Source organism: Rhinatrema bivittatum, unplaced genomic scaffold, assembly GCF_901001135.1.
Source record: "Rhinatrema bivittatum unplaced genomic scaffold, aRhiBiv1.1, whole genome shotgun sequence".
NCBI classification, from domain to species: domain Eukaryota; kingdom Metazoa; phylum Chordata; class Amphibia; order Gymnophiona; family Rhinatrematidae; genus Rhinatrema; species Rhinatrema bivittatum.
In genome coordinates this window covers 425,620-444,608 of record NW_021820532.1, presented here as the reverse complement: position 1 = coordinate 444,608, position 18,989 = coordinate 425,620, and the positions used below count along the sequence as shown (strand labels likewise).

Here is an 18,989-nt window from a genome sequence, read left to right as displayed (position 1 = left end):
TAACCAGATAGACTTAGGAAAGCCACTACTTATCCCTGGGTGTTAGCAGAATGGGATCTATTTAATGTTTGGGTGCTTGCCAGGCTCTTGTGGCCTGGATTGGCCTCTGTTGGAAACAGGATGCTGGGCTTGATGGACCCTTGCTGTGACCCAGTATGGCATTTTCTTATGTTCTAAGTATACTTTCTGTCTCTCTCTCCTCACAGATATGGCAGTTTGGAGAGTGGGTGGATGTGTGTGTTGATGACCGGTTACCAGTCAAGGATGGGGAGCTGGTGTTTGTCCACTCGGCGGAGTGCAGTGAGTTCTGGAGCGCCCTCCTGGAGAAGGCCTACGCCAAGTGAGTGCCCTCCTGGAGTGCTGAGGCCGTGTGTGCAATGCAGCCTGTGCCATGCAAGTCCCCTCACCTCTGCCTGCATAAAGTCTGCACCCCCTGGGGTCCGGTTTCCTCTTCCAGGGGCCCCTGCTCTGAAGGGCTCACCTGCTGCAGGTCTGTGCCTCCAGCTGCAGTGGCTTTTCCTAGTGACCTGCCGCCGTGAGCCGGGTCCTGCCGGCGCGCTGCTGTCCCTGGGGGATGTGCTACAGAATCTCTCCCACCTTTTTGCTTTACTTTCCTTACACTCGAGGCCGGAGCTGGCCCTGGGTCTGCCCCATTGCATGTAAGAAGCCGCAGCTGGGATATCTGTATGAAGAGCCAGGCCCGGCCCGAGTCTTCCGCTGCTGATCCTGGACCTCACCTGCCGTCTCCTCTCCTTCTTAACCCTTCTGCCTGCAGGTTGAACGGCAGCTACGAGGCGCTGTCGGGGGGCAGCACGACGGAGGGCTTTGAGGACTTCACGGGCGGCGTGTCCGAGATGTACGAGTTGAGGCGAGCCCCCAAGGACCTGCACAGGATCATCCGCCGGGCCCTGGAGAGGGGCTCCCTCCTCGGCTGCTCCATCGATGTAAGCTGCTGGAGCTTGCTTTGCGTCGCCGGGGACGCTGGGATTTGTAGTCCTGTTTTCCGTGGGTTTCCGAAGCATGCTTGGAGACGAGAGTGGGGAAAGGCAGGCCTGGCTCGTTTCTAGCCCTGGACGTGAGGGCGTGGAGCGATTGCTGCCCTGCCTGCAGCGGAAACATGAACTGGGTCGCCCTGACTGGCTAAGTGAGCATGCAGGAGGGAGCCCTGGCTAGCAGTTCGCTGCAGTGCTAGCCAGAGGAGCTCAAGCAGCAGAGCTATTGACCGGCTGACTGCAGAGCTGCTGCCCCGGGGCTGGAGCAGGACGTGGCTCTCCAGCTTGGGACGCTGTAAATAGGGATTGTGAATGAGAAGCTGCGGCACTGGTGCACACTCCACGGGATGTTTGCATCAGTAATCAAAGCAAAGCTAGGCTGCTGTTCTAGAAGGAAAAATGACGGACAAGAGATTTCCATCTGCTTTCTCTAATAATGTCATAATTTGAAAAATTAGGTAAAAGTACCCGTGTTCTTCAATCCCCCACCCCCGGCACAGCCTCTGCTGTCCCCGCGTTCTTGAATGACCTTTATGCTTTTGCCGGCAGATAGCGTGGGTACTGATGAAAGAGCCAGCGTGCAGGGGTAAAGCAGGGTTTTCATTGTCCTCCCATGGAGCCTCGATGCCTCTGCGGGCTGAGAGCAGGCCATTGGATCAGAGGTGATGGGGGCAGGGGCAGCCATAGAAAGAGCCAGAGGGCAGCAGTGCTAACCCTGAAAGAGGAGCCCGAGCTGATGGTCAGTGGGAGGGACCCCTGCCCCATGTCAGGGCAGGGAGAGGAGGCGGGAGGCAGTGCAGCCCCTGACGTTACTGTCATTCCCATCCACAGCTGCTGCTTGTGAACCACAGAAACTCAAAATTAAGTAAAAACATCGTGCGGTAGGAGCAACGTGCTTGTGTGCGAGGTGAATGGCAGCGTTTAGTGCACGATGCCTGCAGGAGAGCGAGGGTGGGGTAGGACCAGGTTCATCAGGCAGGGTAGTGGATTGGAGGGGACTGGACTGGCTGACCCACCCCATCCACCCTCTCTCCGTCCAGATAACAAGTGCCTATGATATGGAAGCCGTGACCTTCAAGAAGCTGGTGAAAGGTCACGCATACTCGGTGACTGCCCTGAAAGAGGTGAGTGGGGGGCAGGGAGGGAGGGAGGGGGTGTCTGGCCGCAGGGTGCTGGGGGGGGTGGCGCTGCCAGGCTTCGTTTTACTTTCCCGCTGCTCTTCTCCAGGTGAATTATCGGGGTCGTCAGGAGCTGCTGATCCGCATCCGGAACCCCTGGGGCCAGGTGGAGTGGACGGGGGCCTGGAGTGATAAGTAAGTTACACACAGGCACTTATGGTTCTGTTCTGTACACAGCACTGCACAATATATAGACCCAGGGAGCTCTCTGCTCAGAAATATCTAAGGAGCCCATAATGCAATTTAATGCTTTCCTAGTGTGTAACCAGATGGACGCAGGACCAGGGGGTTACGTGATCTCCTGCTGGCTGATGGGAGATGGAGTCGGGTTTCAAAGCTGACGTCACCCTAGATACCCCCCCTGCAGTGACCTCAGCTCCTCAGTATCTCTCCGTCTCCTAGCAGATGTGGACGCTATCCCACACTCTAGCACACTGTTAGTGGGATTGCAGCACAAAGACATTTTTTACCTTCACTGTAAAGGAAGAATGAGCCTCACTCTCCTGCGGTGATACCTAAGGGTCCCTCCCCCCGTTGAGAATTCCTGAGGTGATTTCCGAGATCCCTCAGAGGTGTGCCTTGGTCCAGTAGCCGGCTCCCGGCATGGACTTTGCTGCTGAAGCAGCTGAAAGGCATTGAGTGCAGGAAGCCAAGCACAGCAGTGACAGCCTAAGCCCTCTCCCCCCGCAGCCGGAGACCGTCTCTGTACTCAGTTGGTAATCGCTGAGACCAGGTAAGTAGAGAAGAACTCCTCTGATCCAGAGATGTGGAAGGGCTTCAGTAAGTCTTTCCTTCGGCCTCCTTGCTCAGCACCGTACCGACATCGTTCCCAATCCCGCTTCGACGAGGGAAGGGGGTTCCAAGCGGGATGAGCGGCCCCCCCAATGGGCTAGGCCCAGTTTTCGGCTCGGTTAACTCTCCACGTGGCAATCCATGGTGGCGCCATCTTGCACGCGGTTTGGTGCGGCACCATTTTCCCTCTTCGGCTGTCGGTACGCGCGATGCGGGCTGGCCTGTGCGCCTAACGGGCCCATAAATATGCATATAGCTGCGCGCATAACTTCACACACAACCGACCCTTTAGACATACGCACCCGATAGACAATAACCAGCTAAACGCACAAACCACACAGGCTATGGCCCCGGCAGCAAAGAAGCTCAGGAGACACTCTCTCTGCATGGCCTATCATATTAGAGCCGCACAGTCTGACCTGGCATCCTGCCTGCGTCAGCACTGTGAGGAGGCCCAGGGAGCGCTGGATTCTCAAACATTTTCCAAGCCCGGGTCAGCCGCGACCCTATCCAGGAGCTCCCCGGACCTGAGCAATTCTGGGACGGCATCCTCCCCGGGAGAGGGCAGTTCAGTGGCCCCTACCCCGGTTCCCCCTGGGACAAATATGGACCCGGTGGCCTTCTCTTGGTTGGAATTTTTTCAGGGCCTCCAAGCCTTTGTTAGGGCGCAATCAGTCCCTGTCCCTGCCCAGGTTGAACCCCAACTGGGGGGGCTTGCTCTCCCGGCCCTGCCTGCGGGCCTCGAGACATGCCACACCTCACAAAGAGTATCCCTGACAGGGACCCAGATACCACGGATGATGAAGGGGATCTACTGGAGGATGGGGAAATCCCTCCAGGCCTGGAACCTACCGGACCATGCTTCGTTTCTTCCACAGAGATGAATTACCAGCCCTAGTCTCCCAGGCCCTGAAGACTGGGAGTTCCAGGCACAGACCCTATGGCAGAACCAGAGAAGAACCCCATCCTGGTGTCTGTTTGTAAAGCCTCTTGCTATTTCCCAATGCTGGAAGCCATCCAGGAGTTGATTGACCTGGAATGGGATGCCCTGGAGGCAAGCTTTAAAGGAGTCGGGCCTTGTACGCTCTGGACCCAGCGGTCAAGGAATGCCTGCGTTTCCCCATAGTGGATGCCATGGTCTGCACTGTCTCGAATGAGGGAGGGGCGGCTTTAAGGATGCGCACGATAGGCGGTTAGAATCCATCCTTAAGCAAGCCTTTGACTCAACAGCAATGACACTGCAGGTCGCTTCCTGCTGTGCCCTGGTGGCTCGCTCCTGTTTGCCCCTCTTGAGAGAGGCAGATAGCTCTGGGGCACACCCCGGAGAGACGACTGAACCTGCTGCAGCTTTCCTGATAGATACAAGTTCAGACCTAGTGCATACCTCGGCCAGAGGAGTAGCCTCAGTGGTGGCGGCCAGAAGACAGCTATGGTTGTGGAACTGGTCAGTGGACGCAACCTCTAAGGCAAACCTCACAAAGATGCCCTTTAAGGGGTCTCTCCTATTCAGAAGGTAGTTGGAGATGCTAGCCAGTAAGTTGGGCGAATCTCCAGTGCCTCAACTACCGGAAGACAGAAAAAAGAGGTCTCAGCGCCCCTCTCCCATGAGGGGTTGGGCCAGGGGTTCCCATCATTTCCAGCCCTACAGAAACCCGTCGTTCCAGTCACCCGAACCCTCTGGGCGGTCTCCGACCTTTCAGAACCGGCAACCCAAAAGAGGGACAGGTTTCTGCTCAGGCTTGACCAGAGCTTCCCAATGAAGTGGGCCGACCCATCCACAGGAAGAGGAGATAGGGGGTCGATTTTCCCTCTTCTACCAGCAGTGGGACAAGATCACATCAGAAAATGGGTACTGGCATCATACGAGAAGACTATGCTCTGGAATTTCTCAGCATCCCTTGGGACAGGTTCATGATATCACCTTGCCATTCCCAGCTCAAGAAACTGGCAGTGGAATCCACACCGATAAGGCTCCTCAGTCCGAGGGCTATAACTCTGGAACCTACACCCCAAGTAAATACGGAGCGTTATTCTATGTTATTTTATCGTGCCCAAGAAAGAGGACTCATTCCAGCCCATTCTGGATCTCAAGAGTGTCAACCGTCATCTGCGGATATTGCACTGCCGCATGGAATCTCTCTGCTCCATCATAATGGCAGTGAACCCGGAGAGTTCTTAACCTCTCTGGACCGCTCCGACACCTATCTTGATATTCCAGTCCATCAAGACCACCAGCATTTTCTACGCTTTAAGGTACTGGTTTGCGATTACCAGTTCCGGGTGTTACCCTTCAATCTGGCAACCGCCCCCAGAACATTCTCCAAAATTATGGTGGTCAAGGCGGCAGCACTGAGGAAAGAAGGGATCCTGGTGCACCCCTACCTGGACGACTGGCTGATCTGGGCAAAGTCATTGGAAGAGAGCCTCCAGGTGACCAGCAGGGTCAGGTCCCTCCTATGGAAACTCGGTTGGGTTGTGAACATGGACAAGAGCAGCCTCAAGCCCTCCCAGTCCTTAGAGTAGCTGGGGGCCTGATTTGAAACCAAGCAGAACAAGGTCTTTCTTCCTCCCTCTCCCGAGGAGGAGTAAACTGATGGACCAAGTACGTCGGTTGACTACCACAATGCGCCCCAAGGTGTGGGACTATCTTCAGGTCCTCAGCCTCATGGCATCAACACTAGAAGTAGTACTGTGGGCGAGGTCTCACATGCAGCCTCTCCAATGTTCCTTACTGTCACGCTGGAACTCACTGTCCCAAGAATACTCTATTCGCCTCCACCTACCAACAGAGCTATGCTCTTGGCCCCAGTGGTGGCTACAGGAAATCCACCTAAGCAAAAGCGTAAGCCTATCCCCACTGAGCTGGATCGTCCTCATGACAGATGCGAGCCTCTGAGGGTGGGGAGCTCACTGTCAGGAGCTGTCAGCCCAGGGACAACGAACCAAGGAAGAGACGAACTGGAACATAAACCTCATGGAAGCTCGAGCAGTCAGACTAGCATGCCTGCAGTTCAGCCACAGGCTCCAGGGGCGAGCGATCCGGGTGATGTCAGACAGCACAACAACAATTGCCTACATCAACTGCCAGGGAGGAACCAAGAGCTATCAGGTGTCTCTGGAAATAGACCCCCTTATGGAATGGGCGGAGTTAAACCTACAAGGGATCTTGGCCTCCCACATCACAGGAAAAGACAATATCAGAGCAGACTTCCTCAGCAGGGAAAGCCTGGACCCGGGTGAATGGATGCTGTTGACCAAAGGCTTCCTGCTTCTAGTAAATCGCTGGGGCCCTCCAGCCATGGATCTACTGGCCACATCTCACAAGGTGAATGCCCCCGATTCTTCAGTTGCAGATGAGATCAGCACTCCCAAGGGATCAACGCCCTTGTCCAGAACTGGCCAGAGGAGGACTTACTGTACGCCTTCCCCCATGACCTCTACTGGGCAAGATCTTCCGCAAGATAGAACACCACAGAGGTTTAGTCCTCCTAGTGACCCCGGATTGGCCCAGATGCCCTTGGTACACAGACATGCGACGGCTCCTCGTGGAGAGTCCTCTGTGCCTCCACCCACACAAGGACCTTCTCCAGGAGGGCCTGATTATTCACAAATATCCTTCTGTATTCTCTCTTACGGTTTGGCCCTTGAGAGGGCTCGTCTGAAGAAGCGCAGTTACTTGGCGGCCGTGATCGCCACCTTGCTTCGCACACGAAGTTCTCAAAGTTCCTGGCATACATACGGATCTGGAGATTATTTGAGGCCTGGTGCGAGGGCCACAGAGTGCCCCCGTGAATGGCCAAGATTCCCATGATTCTGGAATTTTTACAGGATGGCCTGAAGAAAGGATTATCCCTCAACTTCCTCAAGGTCCAGGTAGCAGCCCTCTCCTGCTTCAGAGCCAAGGTGAACAGAAATAATCTGTTGGCACATCCGGACTTGGCCTGTTTCCTAAAAGGGGGTTAAACAACTCCAACCACTTTTAAAGTTGCCGGTCCCCCTATGGGACCTCAATCTAATATTAGACTTCCTAGCAGGACCTTCCTTCAGACCACTTGCAGTCTGTCGCTCGCCTATTAACACTAAAGACTGTATTCTTGGTTGCGATATGCTCGACTCGTCGCATCTCTGAACTACAGGTGCTGTCATGTCGGGAACCATTCCTTCGGTTTACTCCAGGAACAGTTCAGCTTCGCACTGTCCCCTCCTTCTTACCAAAGATTGGTCTCAGAGTTTCACCTGAACCAATCCATCTCCTTACCGTCCCCGGATAGACACAAGGACACGGAAGATTCCTGCCTTCTTTGCCATCTAAACATTGCGATACCTGGAGCACTTGGAACCAGTGCGCTAGACAGATCGCTTTTTATTCTTCATGGCGGAAATAAACAGGGCGAAGCGGCTTTATGAGCTACTATAGCCCACTGGATCAAGGAAGTAATCAAGGCAGCTTATGTAGAGGCAGGGAAGCCTTTATCCCTTCAGGTATGGATGCTGTCGACCAAAGGCTTCCTGCTTCTAGTAAATCGCTGGGACCCCCCAGCCATGGATCTATGGCCACATCTCACAATGCGAATGCCCCCGAATACCAGGGCCCAGGCAGTATCCTGGGCGGAGGCTAAGTTACTGTCGCCCACCAAAATCTGTCGAGCAGCGACTTGGTCTTCCCTACACACCTTCTCCAGGTTCTAACGCCTGGACGTCCAGGCTCGAGAGGACGCAGCCTTTGCGAGGACTGTGCTAAGTGGGCCACGGGCAGCCTCCCGCCCTGTCCAGGAGTAGCTTTTGTACATCCCACTGGTCCTGAGTCCATCTGGCTACATGCTAGGAAATGGAGAAATTACTTACCTGAAAATTTCGTTTTCCTTAGTGTAGACAGATGGACTCAGCATCCTGCCCACGGCTGCCCTGGAGAGGCGTCAAGGAATCGCCCATGAGACGAACCTCAATTCCATATGAATACAGGTAAGCCGTTGCCCTACCCCTGCTTCATGGCATCCACAGTATGGCTGGTTTCGACGCTTATGTTGATTGAGTACACAGGCGGACTCCAATTTTTAATCAAGATTTTATTAACCAAGGGTTTAATCAAGTTGAATCCAAATTCTAATAAAGTTCTTCGATTTATATATATCCACAATGGGTTTTCGAGGAGGATACTGAGGAGCTGAGGTCACTGCAGGGGGGTATCTAGGGTGATGTCAGCTTTGAAACCTGACTCCGACTCCCATCTGCTGGCAGGGGAGCATAAACCCATTGGTCCTGAGTCCACTTGTCTACACTAAGGAAAACGAAATTATCAGGTAAGTAATTTCTCCAGTCTACTTTAGCCGGGTAAGGTTTCTTTTTTGTTTTTGTTTTTTCTAAGTTCCTCTTCTCTGTCTTCTAACTTCTTTTCTAGGGTCTCCTTTCTATTTCACGTTTCTTCTCTCTCCTGTCTTCATCACTTCCCTCACATCTCTCTTTCCCTTTTATCTAATTTTCCTACATTTTTCTCTTCTCTGCCTCTAAATCTTTCTTCTGCATCAGCATCACTTCTCCCCATCCTCTCCTACCTGGATTTCATCCCTCCTCCTCCCTCACACATCGTCTGTCTCGCATCAGCCCTTCCGGATTTCACATACTGACCCCCCCTCACCTTTCATCTCTTCTCTCTCTCTCAGACTTAGTTTAGTTATTTCATTTGTAAATTAGGGCAATGTACAATATTTGTAAAAATCCAATGTTGAATAAAACTCAAATACAAACCTAAAAAATAAAACAGGGCCACTAGCAAACATGCAAACAATAGCACAGACATAAACAGAATAAAAGCAGTGTCCTGAAGCTACAAGTGCAAATGCCTGCGCACATAGCTCAGCTGTGATGGATTTGCTGAATTTAAAATCTCCTTTTCCAAGTTGAATGCCCACAGGCAGGGGGAGCCTGATGAGGGAGGAGCCCCAATAACTCCCGAGGCGAGGGGCGCAGCCGTTGACTGGGGGGGGGGGGAGGGTGTCCCCGACGTAAGTGGATGCCAGTGAAGGCCCCCCCCCCCACTCACCATCACCTCTGCCGCACCCCCACTCCAGCTCATCTCTGGCTCTCCCACCCGCTTACCACCTCCCCCCCCCCCCTTCCTCAGCTGCTGTGCTCCCCCTCCCCCACACACACGCACGGCTCCCATGCACCCCCAACCCTTGGCCCCCCCCCTCTCATCGCCTCAGACAGGTCAAGGCGGCGTCGCTGATTTCAGGACCCACCTTCCCCTCCCCTCCCCTCCCCTGCCTCGCCTCTCCCTGATTGCGCTGCAGGGCTCCTCCTTCCTCCAGCTTTCACCCCTCCCCTCCCCTCCCCTCCCCTGCCTCGCCTCTCCCTGATTGCGCTGCAGGGCTCCTCCTTCCGCTGCGTGGGGTCGCAGGCTGTGGCTCTGTGCCTGCTCCGTGGAACCAGGGCGAGGGTGGCGCAGGCAGGGCATCTGCTGCTTTATCAAACCCCCCCTCCTGTTTCTCCTCACGTCTTGCCCCTCCCAGGCCTGGTTTTAGGAATAGGACACCCAGGCCAACGGCCAAAGGTTGGAACCAAAGAAGAACCTGGCTCCTGCTCCTTCAGGGGTCACTGCTGTGGCGCTGAAATCTCAGATCCGGACCTGGCCCCTCCCCTCCCGTGGGGACAGGAGAAGGGGAGGGGGTGAGTCTGGAGAAGACACGGCAGAGTAGAAAGGGGCCAAGAGACAGATTGTACCGTTTCATTGGACTAACTTACTACATCCGTGAGAGCCCCCCTGCTTTCCTGCTCCTAGCAGGCTGGAGGGGAGGGGAGGAGCTGGAGAACCGGGGCACGGGGCCAGAGATTCAGGGCACGAGCCCTGTGTGTGCCCATGCTTGGCGATGCCCCTGTTAACTGCACCTGAAGAGGCGCGAGGCTAAGCTTCCGGGAGCATCAGAAGCCCTGACGCATCTCTCCGTGCCCCTGGGACACCCCCAGCTTCCTGACCGAATGTATAAAATGTCAGCCTAAACCCCCACCCCCACCCTTGGCTCCTCTCTGCACTCCCACACCCTCAGCAGCCCCCAACAGTGGCCGTGAAGCTCCGCCTCCCCGCTCAGCTCAAGCCCCGCCCTCCCCAGTCTTCTGGGCGGGAGTGAAGCCCAATTCTTCCTGCCTCCCCGGGGCCAGGGGTCCAGATGGTGCCGGCTGACCCCGTGGCTTCTTTGCTTGAGGTGGGGGTGGGTTTTGCGTGGGGATCAGGCTGGGGGCAGTGAGATGCTAGAGATGTTTCCAGGTTATACTTTTGGTCGTGGGGATTTTCCCAGCCGTGGCAATGCAAACAAATTCCCTTGGGTACCCTGCCTGGATAAATCCTGCAGCAGTTTGATGATGGTGAAAGAGCACAGAAGTGCACTGAGTTACCACATCTTAAATTGCTGGGGCCGTACCTTGCTGTGAGAAGACTCACCCTGGAGGGATGGGATAATGATATGAGCAGGCTCAGCTTGCTTGGGTCCTAGAAGGCTGAGAAATTGCAGTGATGAGGCCCAGCCTGCTGGGGAACTGGAAGGGGTAGGACACTGCAGTGAGGAGGGTTGGGACACTGCAGTGAGGAGGCTCACCTCGCTGAGGCTCTGGAGGGGTGGGTTACAGCAGTGAGGAGAGGGGTGGATTACAGCAGTGAGGAGAGGGGTGGGGCACTGCAGTGAGGAGGCTCACCTCGCTGAGGCTCTGGAGGGGTGGGTTACAGCAGTGAGGAGAGGGGTGGGGCACTGCAGTGAGGAGGCTCATCTCGCTGTGGCTCTGGAGGGGTGGGTTACAGCAGTGAGGAGAGGGGTGGGACACTGCAGTGAGGAGGCTCACCTCGCTGAGGCTCTGGAGGGGTGGGTTACAGCAGTGAGGAGAGGGGTGGGACACTGCAGTGAGGAGAGGGGGTGGGACCCTGCAGTGAGGAGAGGGGTGGGGCACTGCAGTGAAGAGGGTTGGGACACTGCAGTGAGGAGGGATTCCCACATAAGCTCTGACCTGCTGCCTCTCTTGTCCCTGCAGCTCATCGGAGTGGAATGACGTGGACCCCTCAGAACAGGAGGAGCTGCGCTGCAGAATGGAAGACGGGGAATTCTGGTGAGAAAAGGTCACGAAACCTGTGCTAAACTCAGAGCTACGTTTCAGCCTGGGTTTTACGCGAGGTAAAAGTGCACGGCCCTGCGGATGCAGAGAGACCACGAGTGAGAAAAAAATCCGCTGAACGGGAAATGCTGCGCTGCTTCACTCATCGGCCACTCGCACGCCGTTGAGAGACCCCACCCTCCCTCCCACCCACCCATCCACCTTCAAAACAAACTAAGCCCTCACTCGGGCCACCTAAACCGTAAGCCCTCCCCAGCGCAGGACCCTCAGCGGATGAAGAGGAGGAGACCTTAAGCTCAGGCAGAGCTGCGGCCCCGGCTGCTGCACTGGCAGCTTTCAAGGCGGGGGTCAGCCTGGCCCGGCCTCAGAGGATCGGGCTCCGTTTTTGCCAAAATATTGTACCAGCTCTCTTACCACGAGAAAGTTTCACTCCTGCTCCTGACCCAGGGGTTAAATTTCCCACAGTAAGAAAAGGTGCACCTGTACCCTTGCTAATAACAGCCCAGGGTTTTACTCCCTGCAGAGGTCCCTCTTATATACTGGGGTTATCTCACTGTGGATTACATCGGCCCCAAAAAGTGTTAAAATGGACAGAGATAAGTATGCAGACCTAGAGCTGCATGGGGGTCTCAGAACTGGAATAGCAGGGGGTGCTGCAGGGCAGGAGTGAGGTGCATGGGCAGAGCTGTGTGTGAGGGTCTCAGTACTGGAATAGCAGGGGGTACTGCAGGGCAGGAGTGAGGTGCATTGGCAGAGCTGTGTGTGAGGGTCTCAGTACTGGAATAGCAGGGGAGGGCAGGGCAGGAGTGAGGTGCATTGGCAGAGCTGTTTGTGGGGGTCTCAGAACTGGAATAGCAGGGGGTGCTGCAGGGCAGGAGTGAGGTGCATGGGCAGAGCTGTGTGTGAGGGTCTCAGTACTGGAATAGCAGGGGGTACTGCAGGGCAGGAGTGAGGTGCATTGGCAGAGCTGTGTGTGAGGGTCTCAGTACTGGAATAGCAGGGGAGGGCAGGGCAGGAGTGAGGAGCATTGGCAGAGCTGTGTGTGAGGTCTCAGTACTGGAATAGCAGGGGGTGCTGCAGGGCAGGAGTGAGGTGCATTGGCAGAGCTGTGTGTGAGGGTCTCAGTACTGGAATAGCAGGAGGTGCTGCAGGGCAGGACTTAGGTGCATTGGCAGAGCTGTGTGTGAGGGTCTCAGTACTGGAATAGCAGGGGGTACTGCAGGGCAGGAGTGAGGTGCATTGGCAGAGCTGTGTGTGAGGGTCTCAGTACTGGAATAGCAGGGGAGGGCAGGGCAGGAGTGAGGAGCATTGGCAGAGCTGTGTGTGAGGTCTCAGTACTGGAATAGCAGGGGGTGCTGCAGGGTAGGAGGGAGGTGCATTGGTAGAGCTGTGTGTGGGGGTCTCAGTACTGGAATAGCAGGGGGTGCTGCAGGGCAGGAGTGAGGTGCATTGGCAGAGCTGTGTGTGAGGGTCTCAGTACTGGAATAGCAGGGGGTGCTGCAGGGCAGGAGTGAGGTGCATTGGCAGAGCTGTGTGTGAGGTCTCAGTACTGGAATAGCAGGAGGTGCTGCAGGGCAGGAGTGAGGTGCATTGGCAGAGCTGTGTGTGAGGTCTCAGTACTGGAATAGCAGGAGGTGCTGCAGGGCAGGAGGGAGGTGCATTGGCAGAGCTGTGTGTGAGGGTCTCAGTACTGGAATAGCAGGGGAGGGCAGGGCAGGAGTGAGGTGCATTGTGGAGCTGTGTGTGGGGGTCTCAGTACTGGAATAGCAGGGGATGCTGCAGGGCAGGAGTGAGGTGCATTGGCAGAGCTGTGTGTGAGGGTCTCAGTACTGGAATAGCAGGGGGTGCTGCAGGGCAGGAGTGAGGTGCATTGGCAGAGCTGTGAGTGAGGGTCTCAGTACTGGAATAGCAGGGGGTGCTGCAGGGCAGGAGTGAGGTGCATTGGCAGAGCTGTGTGTGAGGGTCTCAGTACTGGAATAGCAGGGGATGCTGCAGGGCAGGAGTGAGGTGCATTGGCAGAGCTGTGTGTGAGGGTCTCAGTACTGGAATAGCAGGGGGTGCTGCAGGGCAGGAGTGAGGTGCATTGGCAGAGCTGTGTGTGAGGTCTCAGTACTGGAATAGCAGGGGGTGCTGCAGGGTAGGAGGGAGGTGCATTGGTAGAGCTGTGTGTGGGGGTCTCAGTACTGGAATAGCAGGGGGTGCTGCAGGGCAGGCGTGAGGTTCATTGGCAGAGCTGTGTGTGAGGGTCTCAGTTCTGGAATAGCAGGAGGTGCTGCAGGGCAGGAGGGAGGTGCATGGGCAGAGCTGTGTGTGAGGGTCTCAGTTCTGGAATAGCAGGAGGTGCTGCAGGGCAGGAGGGAGGTGCATGGGCAGAGCTGTGTGTGAGGGTCTCAGTTCTGGAATAGCAGGAGGTGCTGCAGGGCAGGAGGGAGGTGCATGGGCAGAGCTGTGTGTGAGGGTCTCAGTTCTGAAATAGCAGGAGGTGCTGCAGGGCAGGAGTGAGGTGCATGTGCAGAGCTGTGTGTGAGGGTCTCAGTACTGGAATAGCAGGGGATGCTGCAGGGCAGGAGTGAGGTGCATTGGCAGAGCTGTGTGTGAGGGTCTCAGTACTGGAATAGCAGGGGGTGCTGCAGGGCAGGAGTGAGGAGCATTGGCAGAGCTGTGTGTGGGGGGGTCTCAGTACTGGAATAGCAGGAGGTGCTGCAGGGCAGGAGTGAGGTGCATTGGCAGAGCTGTGTGTGAGGGTCTCAGTACTGGAATAGCAGGGGGTGCTGCAGGGCAGGAGTGAGGTGCATGTGCAGAGCTGTGTGTGAGGGTCTCAGTCCTGGAATAGCAGGGGGTGCTGCAGGGCAGGAGTGAGGAGCATTGGCAGAGCTGTGTGTGGGGGGGGTCTCAGTACTGGAATAGCAGGAGGTGCTGCAGGGCAGGAGTGAGGTGCATTGGCAGAGCTGTGTGTGAGGGTCTCAGTACTGGAATAGCAGGGGGTGCTGCAGGGCAGGAGTGAGGGGCATTGGCAGAGCTGTGTGTGAGGGTCTCAGTACTGGAATAGCAGGGGGTGCTGCAGGACAGGAGTGAGGTGCATTGGTAGAGCTGTGTGTGGGGGTCTCAGTACTGGAATAGCAGGAGGTGCTGCAGGGCAGGAGTGAGGTGCATGGGCAGAGCTGTGTGTGAGGGTCTCAGTACTGGAATAGCAGGGGGTGCTGCAGGGCAGGAGGGAGGTGCATGGGCAGAGCTGTGTATGAGGGTCTCAGTTCTGAAATAGCAGGAGGTGCTGCAGGGCAGGAGGGAGGTGCATTGGCAGAGCTGTGTGTGAGGGTCTCAGTACTGGAATAGCAGGGGGTGCTGCAGGGCAGGAGTGAGGTGCATTGGCAGAGCTGTGTGTGGGGGTCTCAGTACTGGAATAGCAGAGGGTGCTGCAGGGCAGGAGTGAGGTGCATTGGCAGAGCTGTGTGTGAGGGTCTCAGTACTGGAATAGCAGGAGGTGCTGCAGGGCAGGAGTGAGGTGCATGGGCAGAGCTGTGTGTGAGGGTCTCAGTACTGGAATAGCAGGGGGTGCTGCAGGGCAGGAGGGAGGTGCATTGGCAGAGCTGTGTGTGAGGGTCTCAGTACTGGAATAGCAGGGGGTGCTGCAGGGCAGGAGTGAGGTGCATGGGCAGAGCTGTGTGTGAGGGTCTCAGTACTGGAATAGCAGGGGGTGCTGCAGGGCAGGAGGGAGGTGCATTAGCAGAGCTGTGTGTGAGGGTCTCAGTACTGGAATAGCAGGAGGTGCTGCAGGGTAGGAGTGAGGTGCATGGGCAGAGCTGTGTGTGAGGGTCTCAGTTCTGAAATAGCAGGGGGTGCTGCAGGGCAGGAGTGAGGTGCATTGGTGGAGCTGTGTGTGAGGGTCTGAGTACTGGAATAGCAGGGGGTGCTGCAGGACAGGAGTGAGGTGCATTGGTAGAGCTGTGTGTGGGGGTCTCAGTACTGGAATAGCAGGAGGTGCTGCAGGGCAGGAGTGAGGTGCATGGGCAGAGCTGTGTGTGAGGGTCTCAGTACTGGAATAGCAGAGGGTGCTGTAGGGCAGGAGTGAGGTGCATTGGCAGAGCTGTGTGTGAGGGTCTCAGTACTGGAATAGCAGGAGGTGCTGCAGGGCAGGAGTGAGGTGCATGGGCAGAGCTGTGTGTGAGGGTCTCAGTACTGGAATAGCAGGGGGTGCTGCAGGGCAGGAGGGAGGTGCATTGGCAGAGCTGTGTGTGAGGGTCTCAGTACTGGAATAGCAGGAGGTGCTGCAGGGCAGGAGTGAGGTGCATGGGCAGAGCTGTGTGTGAGGGTCTCAGTTCTGGAATAGCAGGAGGTGCTGCAGGGCAGGAGGGAGGTGCATGGGCAGAGCTGTGTGTGAGGGTCTCAGTTCTGAAATAGCAGGGAGATCTGCAGGGCAGGAGTGAGGTGCATTGGTAGAGCTGTGTGTGAGGGTCTCAGTACTGGAATAGCAGGGGGTGCTGCAGGGCAGGAGTGAGGTGCATTGACAGAGCTGTGTGTGAGGGTCTCAGTACTGGAATAGCAGGGGGTGCTGCAGGGCAGGAGTGAGGTGCATTGACAGAGCTGTGTGTGAGGGTCTCAGTACTGGATTAGCAGGGGGTGCTGCAGGGCAGGAGTGAGGTGCATGGGCAGAGCTGTGTGTGAGGGTCTCAGTTCTGAAATAGCAGGAGGTGCTGCAGGGCAGGAGTGAGGTGCATGGGCAGAGCTGTGTGTGAGGGTCTCAGTATTGGAATAGCAGGAGGTGCTGCAGGGCAGGAGTGAGGAGCATTGGTAGAGCTGTGTGTGGGGGTCTCAGTACTGGAATAGCAGGGGATGCTGCAGGGCAGGAGTGAGGTGCATTGGCAGAGCTGTGTGTGAGGGTCTAAGTCCTGGAATAGCAGGAGGTGCTGCAGGGCAGGAGTGAGATGCATTGGCAGAGCTGTGTGTGAGAGTCTCAGTACTGGAATAGCAGGAGGTGCTGCAGGGCAGGAGTGAGGTACATTGGCAGAGCTGTGCTTGAGGGTCTCAGTACTGGAATAGCAGGGGGTGCAGGGCAGGAGTGAGGAGCATTGGTGGAACTGTGTGTGAGGGTCTCAGTACTGGAATAGCAGGGAGATCTGCAGGGCAGGAGTGAGGTGCATTGGCAGAGCTGTATGTGTAGGGCTCTCAGTACTGGAATAGCAGGGGGTGCTGCAGGGCAGGAGTGAGGGGCATTGGCAGAGCTGTGTGTGAGGGTCTCAGTATTGGAATAGCAGAGGATGCTGCAGGGTAGGAGTGAGGTGCATTGGTAGAGCTGTGTGTGAGGGTCTCAGTACTGGAATAGCAGGGGGTGCTGCAGGGCAGGAGTGAGGTGCATTGGCAGAGCTGTGTGTGAGGGTCTCAGTACTGGAATAGCAGGGGGTGCTGCAGGGCAGGAGTGAGGTGCATTGGCAGAGCTGTGTGTGAGGGTCTCAGTACTGGAATAGCAGGGGATGCTGCAGGGCAGGAGTGAGGTGCATTGGCAGAGCTGTGTGTGGGGGTCTCAGTACTGGAATAGCAGAGGATGCTGCAGGGTAGGAGTGAGGTGCATGGGCAGAGCTGTGTGTGAGGTCTCAGTACTGGAATAGCAGGGGGTGCTGCAGGGCAGGAGTGAGGTGCATTGGCAGAGCTGTGTGTGAGGGTCTCAGTATTGGAATAGCAGGGGGTGCTGCAGGGCAGGAGTGAGGTGCATTGGCAGAGCTGTGTGTGAGGGTCTCAGTACTGGAATAGCAGGGGGTGCTGCAGGGCAGGAGTGAGGTGCATTGGCAGAGCTGTGTGTGAGGTCTCAGTACTGGAATAGCAGGGGGTGCTGCAGGGCAGGAGTGAGGTGCATTGGCAGAGCTGTGTGTGAGGGTCTCAGTATTGGAATAGCAGGGGGTGCTGCAGGGCAGGAGTGAGGTGCATTGGCAGAGCTGTGTGTGAGGGTCTCAGTACTGGAATAGCAGGGGGTGCTGCAGGGCAGGAGTGAGGTGCATTGGCAGAGCTGTGTGTGAGGGTCTCAGTACTGGAATAGCAGGGGGTGCTGCAGGGCAGGAGGGAGGTGCATTGGCAGAGCTGTGTGTGAGGGTCTCAGTACTGGAATAGCAGGGGGTACTGCAGGGCAGGAGTGAGGTGCATGTGCAGAGCTGTGTGTGAGGGTCTCAGTACTGGAATAGCAGGGGGTGCTGCAGGGCAGGAGGGAGGTGCATTGGTGGAGCTGTGTGTGAGGGTCTCAGTACTGGAATAGCAGGGGGTGCTGCAGGGCAGGAGGGAGGTGCATTGGTAGAGCTGTGTGTGAGGGTCTCAGTACTGGAATAGCAGGGGGTGCTGCAGGGTAGGAGGGAGGTGCATTGGCAGAGCTGTGTGTGAGGGCCTCTTGTCTCCCCCTTCATCTTTCCTATCCACGATTTTGCAGGATGTCCTTCCAGGAGTTTCTCAGACAGTTTTCTCGGTTGGAGATTTGTAACCTGACCCCAGATGCCCTGAGCAAGGACGGTGTGAGTAAGTGGCACACCACAGTCTATGATGGCACCTGGAGACGGGGGAGCACAGCTGGTGGCTGCAGGAACAATGCTGGTAAGAGCAGGTTCCCTGTATCTGTACCTATGCAATGTGCCCCTGTCCTGCACCCATGTGTGACTCCTTGTGCATCCTGTCAGCACCCATGACTGTGACTCCTTGTGCCCCCTGTCTGCACCCATGCACGGTGACTCCTTTTGCCCCCTCTGCCAGCTCCCGTGCACTGTGACTCCTTTTGCCCCCTCTGCCAGCACCCGTGCACTGTGACTCCTTGTGCCCCTGTCAGCACCCATGACTGTGACTCTTTGTGCACCTTCTGTCAGCACCCGTGAACTGTGACTCTTTGTGCCCCCTCTGTCTGCACCCATGTATGGTGACTCCTTGTGCCGTCACTGACTGCACCCATGCACTGTGACTCCTTGTGCACCCTCTCTGCACCCATGCACAGTGACTCCTTGTGCCGTCACTGACTGCACCCATGCACTGTGACTCCTTGTGCACCCTCTCTGCACCCATGCACAGTGACTCCTTGTGCCCCCTTTCTCAGATCCCATGCACAGTGACTCCTTGTGCCCCCTATCAGCACCCATGACTGTGACTCCTTGTGCCCCTTTTCAGCACCCGTGAACTGTGACTCCTTGTGCCCCCTGTCTGCACCCATGCACGGTGAATCCTTTTTCTCCCTCTGTCAGCACCCGTGCACTGTGACTCCTTGTGCTCCCTCTGCCAGCATCCGTGCACTGTGACTCCTTGTGCCCTCTCTATCAGCACCCGTGCATTGTGACTCCTTGTGCCCTCTCTGTCAGCACCCTTGCACTGTGACTCCTTGTGCCCTGTCTGTCAGCACCCGTGCACTGTGACTCCTTGTGCTCCCTCTGTCAGCACCCGTGCATTGTGACTCCTTGTGCCCTCTCTGTCAGCACCCGTGCATTGTGACTCCTTGTGCCCTCTCTGTCAGCACCCTTGCACTGTGACTCCTTGTGCCCTGTCTGTCAGCACCCGTGCACTGTGACTCCTTGTGCTCCCTCTGTCAGCATCCGTGCACTGTGACTCCTTGTGCCCTCTCTATCAGCACCCGTGCATTGTGACTCCTTGTGCCCTCTCTGTCAGCACCCGTGCACTGTGACTCCTTGTGCTCCCTCTGTCAGCACCCGTGCACTGTGACTCCTTGTGCCCCCTCTGTTAGCACCCGTGCACTGTGACTCCTTATGCTCCCTCTCTTTGCTCCCTTGCACTGTGACTCCTTGTGCACCCTCTCTCTGCTCCCTTGCACTGTGACTCCTTGTGCACCCTCTGTCAGCACCCGTGCACTGTGACTCCTTGTGCACCCTCTGTCAGCACCCGTGCACTGTGACTCCTTGTGCCCCCTCTGTCAGCATCCGTGCACTGTGACTCCTTGTGCCCTCTCTATCAGCAC

General features: G+C 56.4%; 1 protein-coding gene across 1 annotated transcript in view; it reads left to right on the top strand.

Annotated features, from left to right (window-relative positions):
• The window catches only part of LOC115081702 (calpain-1 catalytic subunit-like), a gene marked incomplete at its 5' end in the record, with an annotated part of 99,159 nt that overhangs the window by 13,735 nt on the left and 66,435 nt on the right, over positions 1-18,989 (top strand). The window contains 6 exon segments of the mRNA XM_029586122.1: positions 207-340; positions 776-944; positions 2,033-2,116; positions 2,220-2,305; positions 10,979-11,053; positions 17,469-17,629. Of these exon segments, the coding sequence (XP_029441982.1) occupies positions 207-340; positions 776-944; positions 2,033-2,116; positions 2,220-2,305; positions 10,979-11,053; positions 17,469-17,629 (709 nt within the window).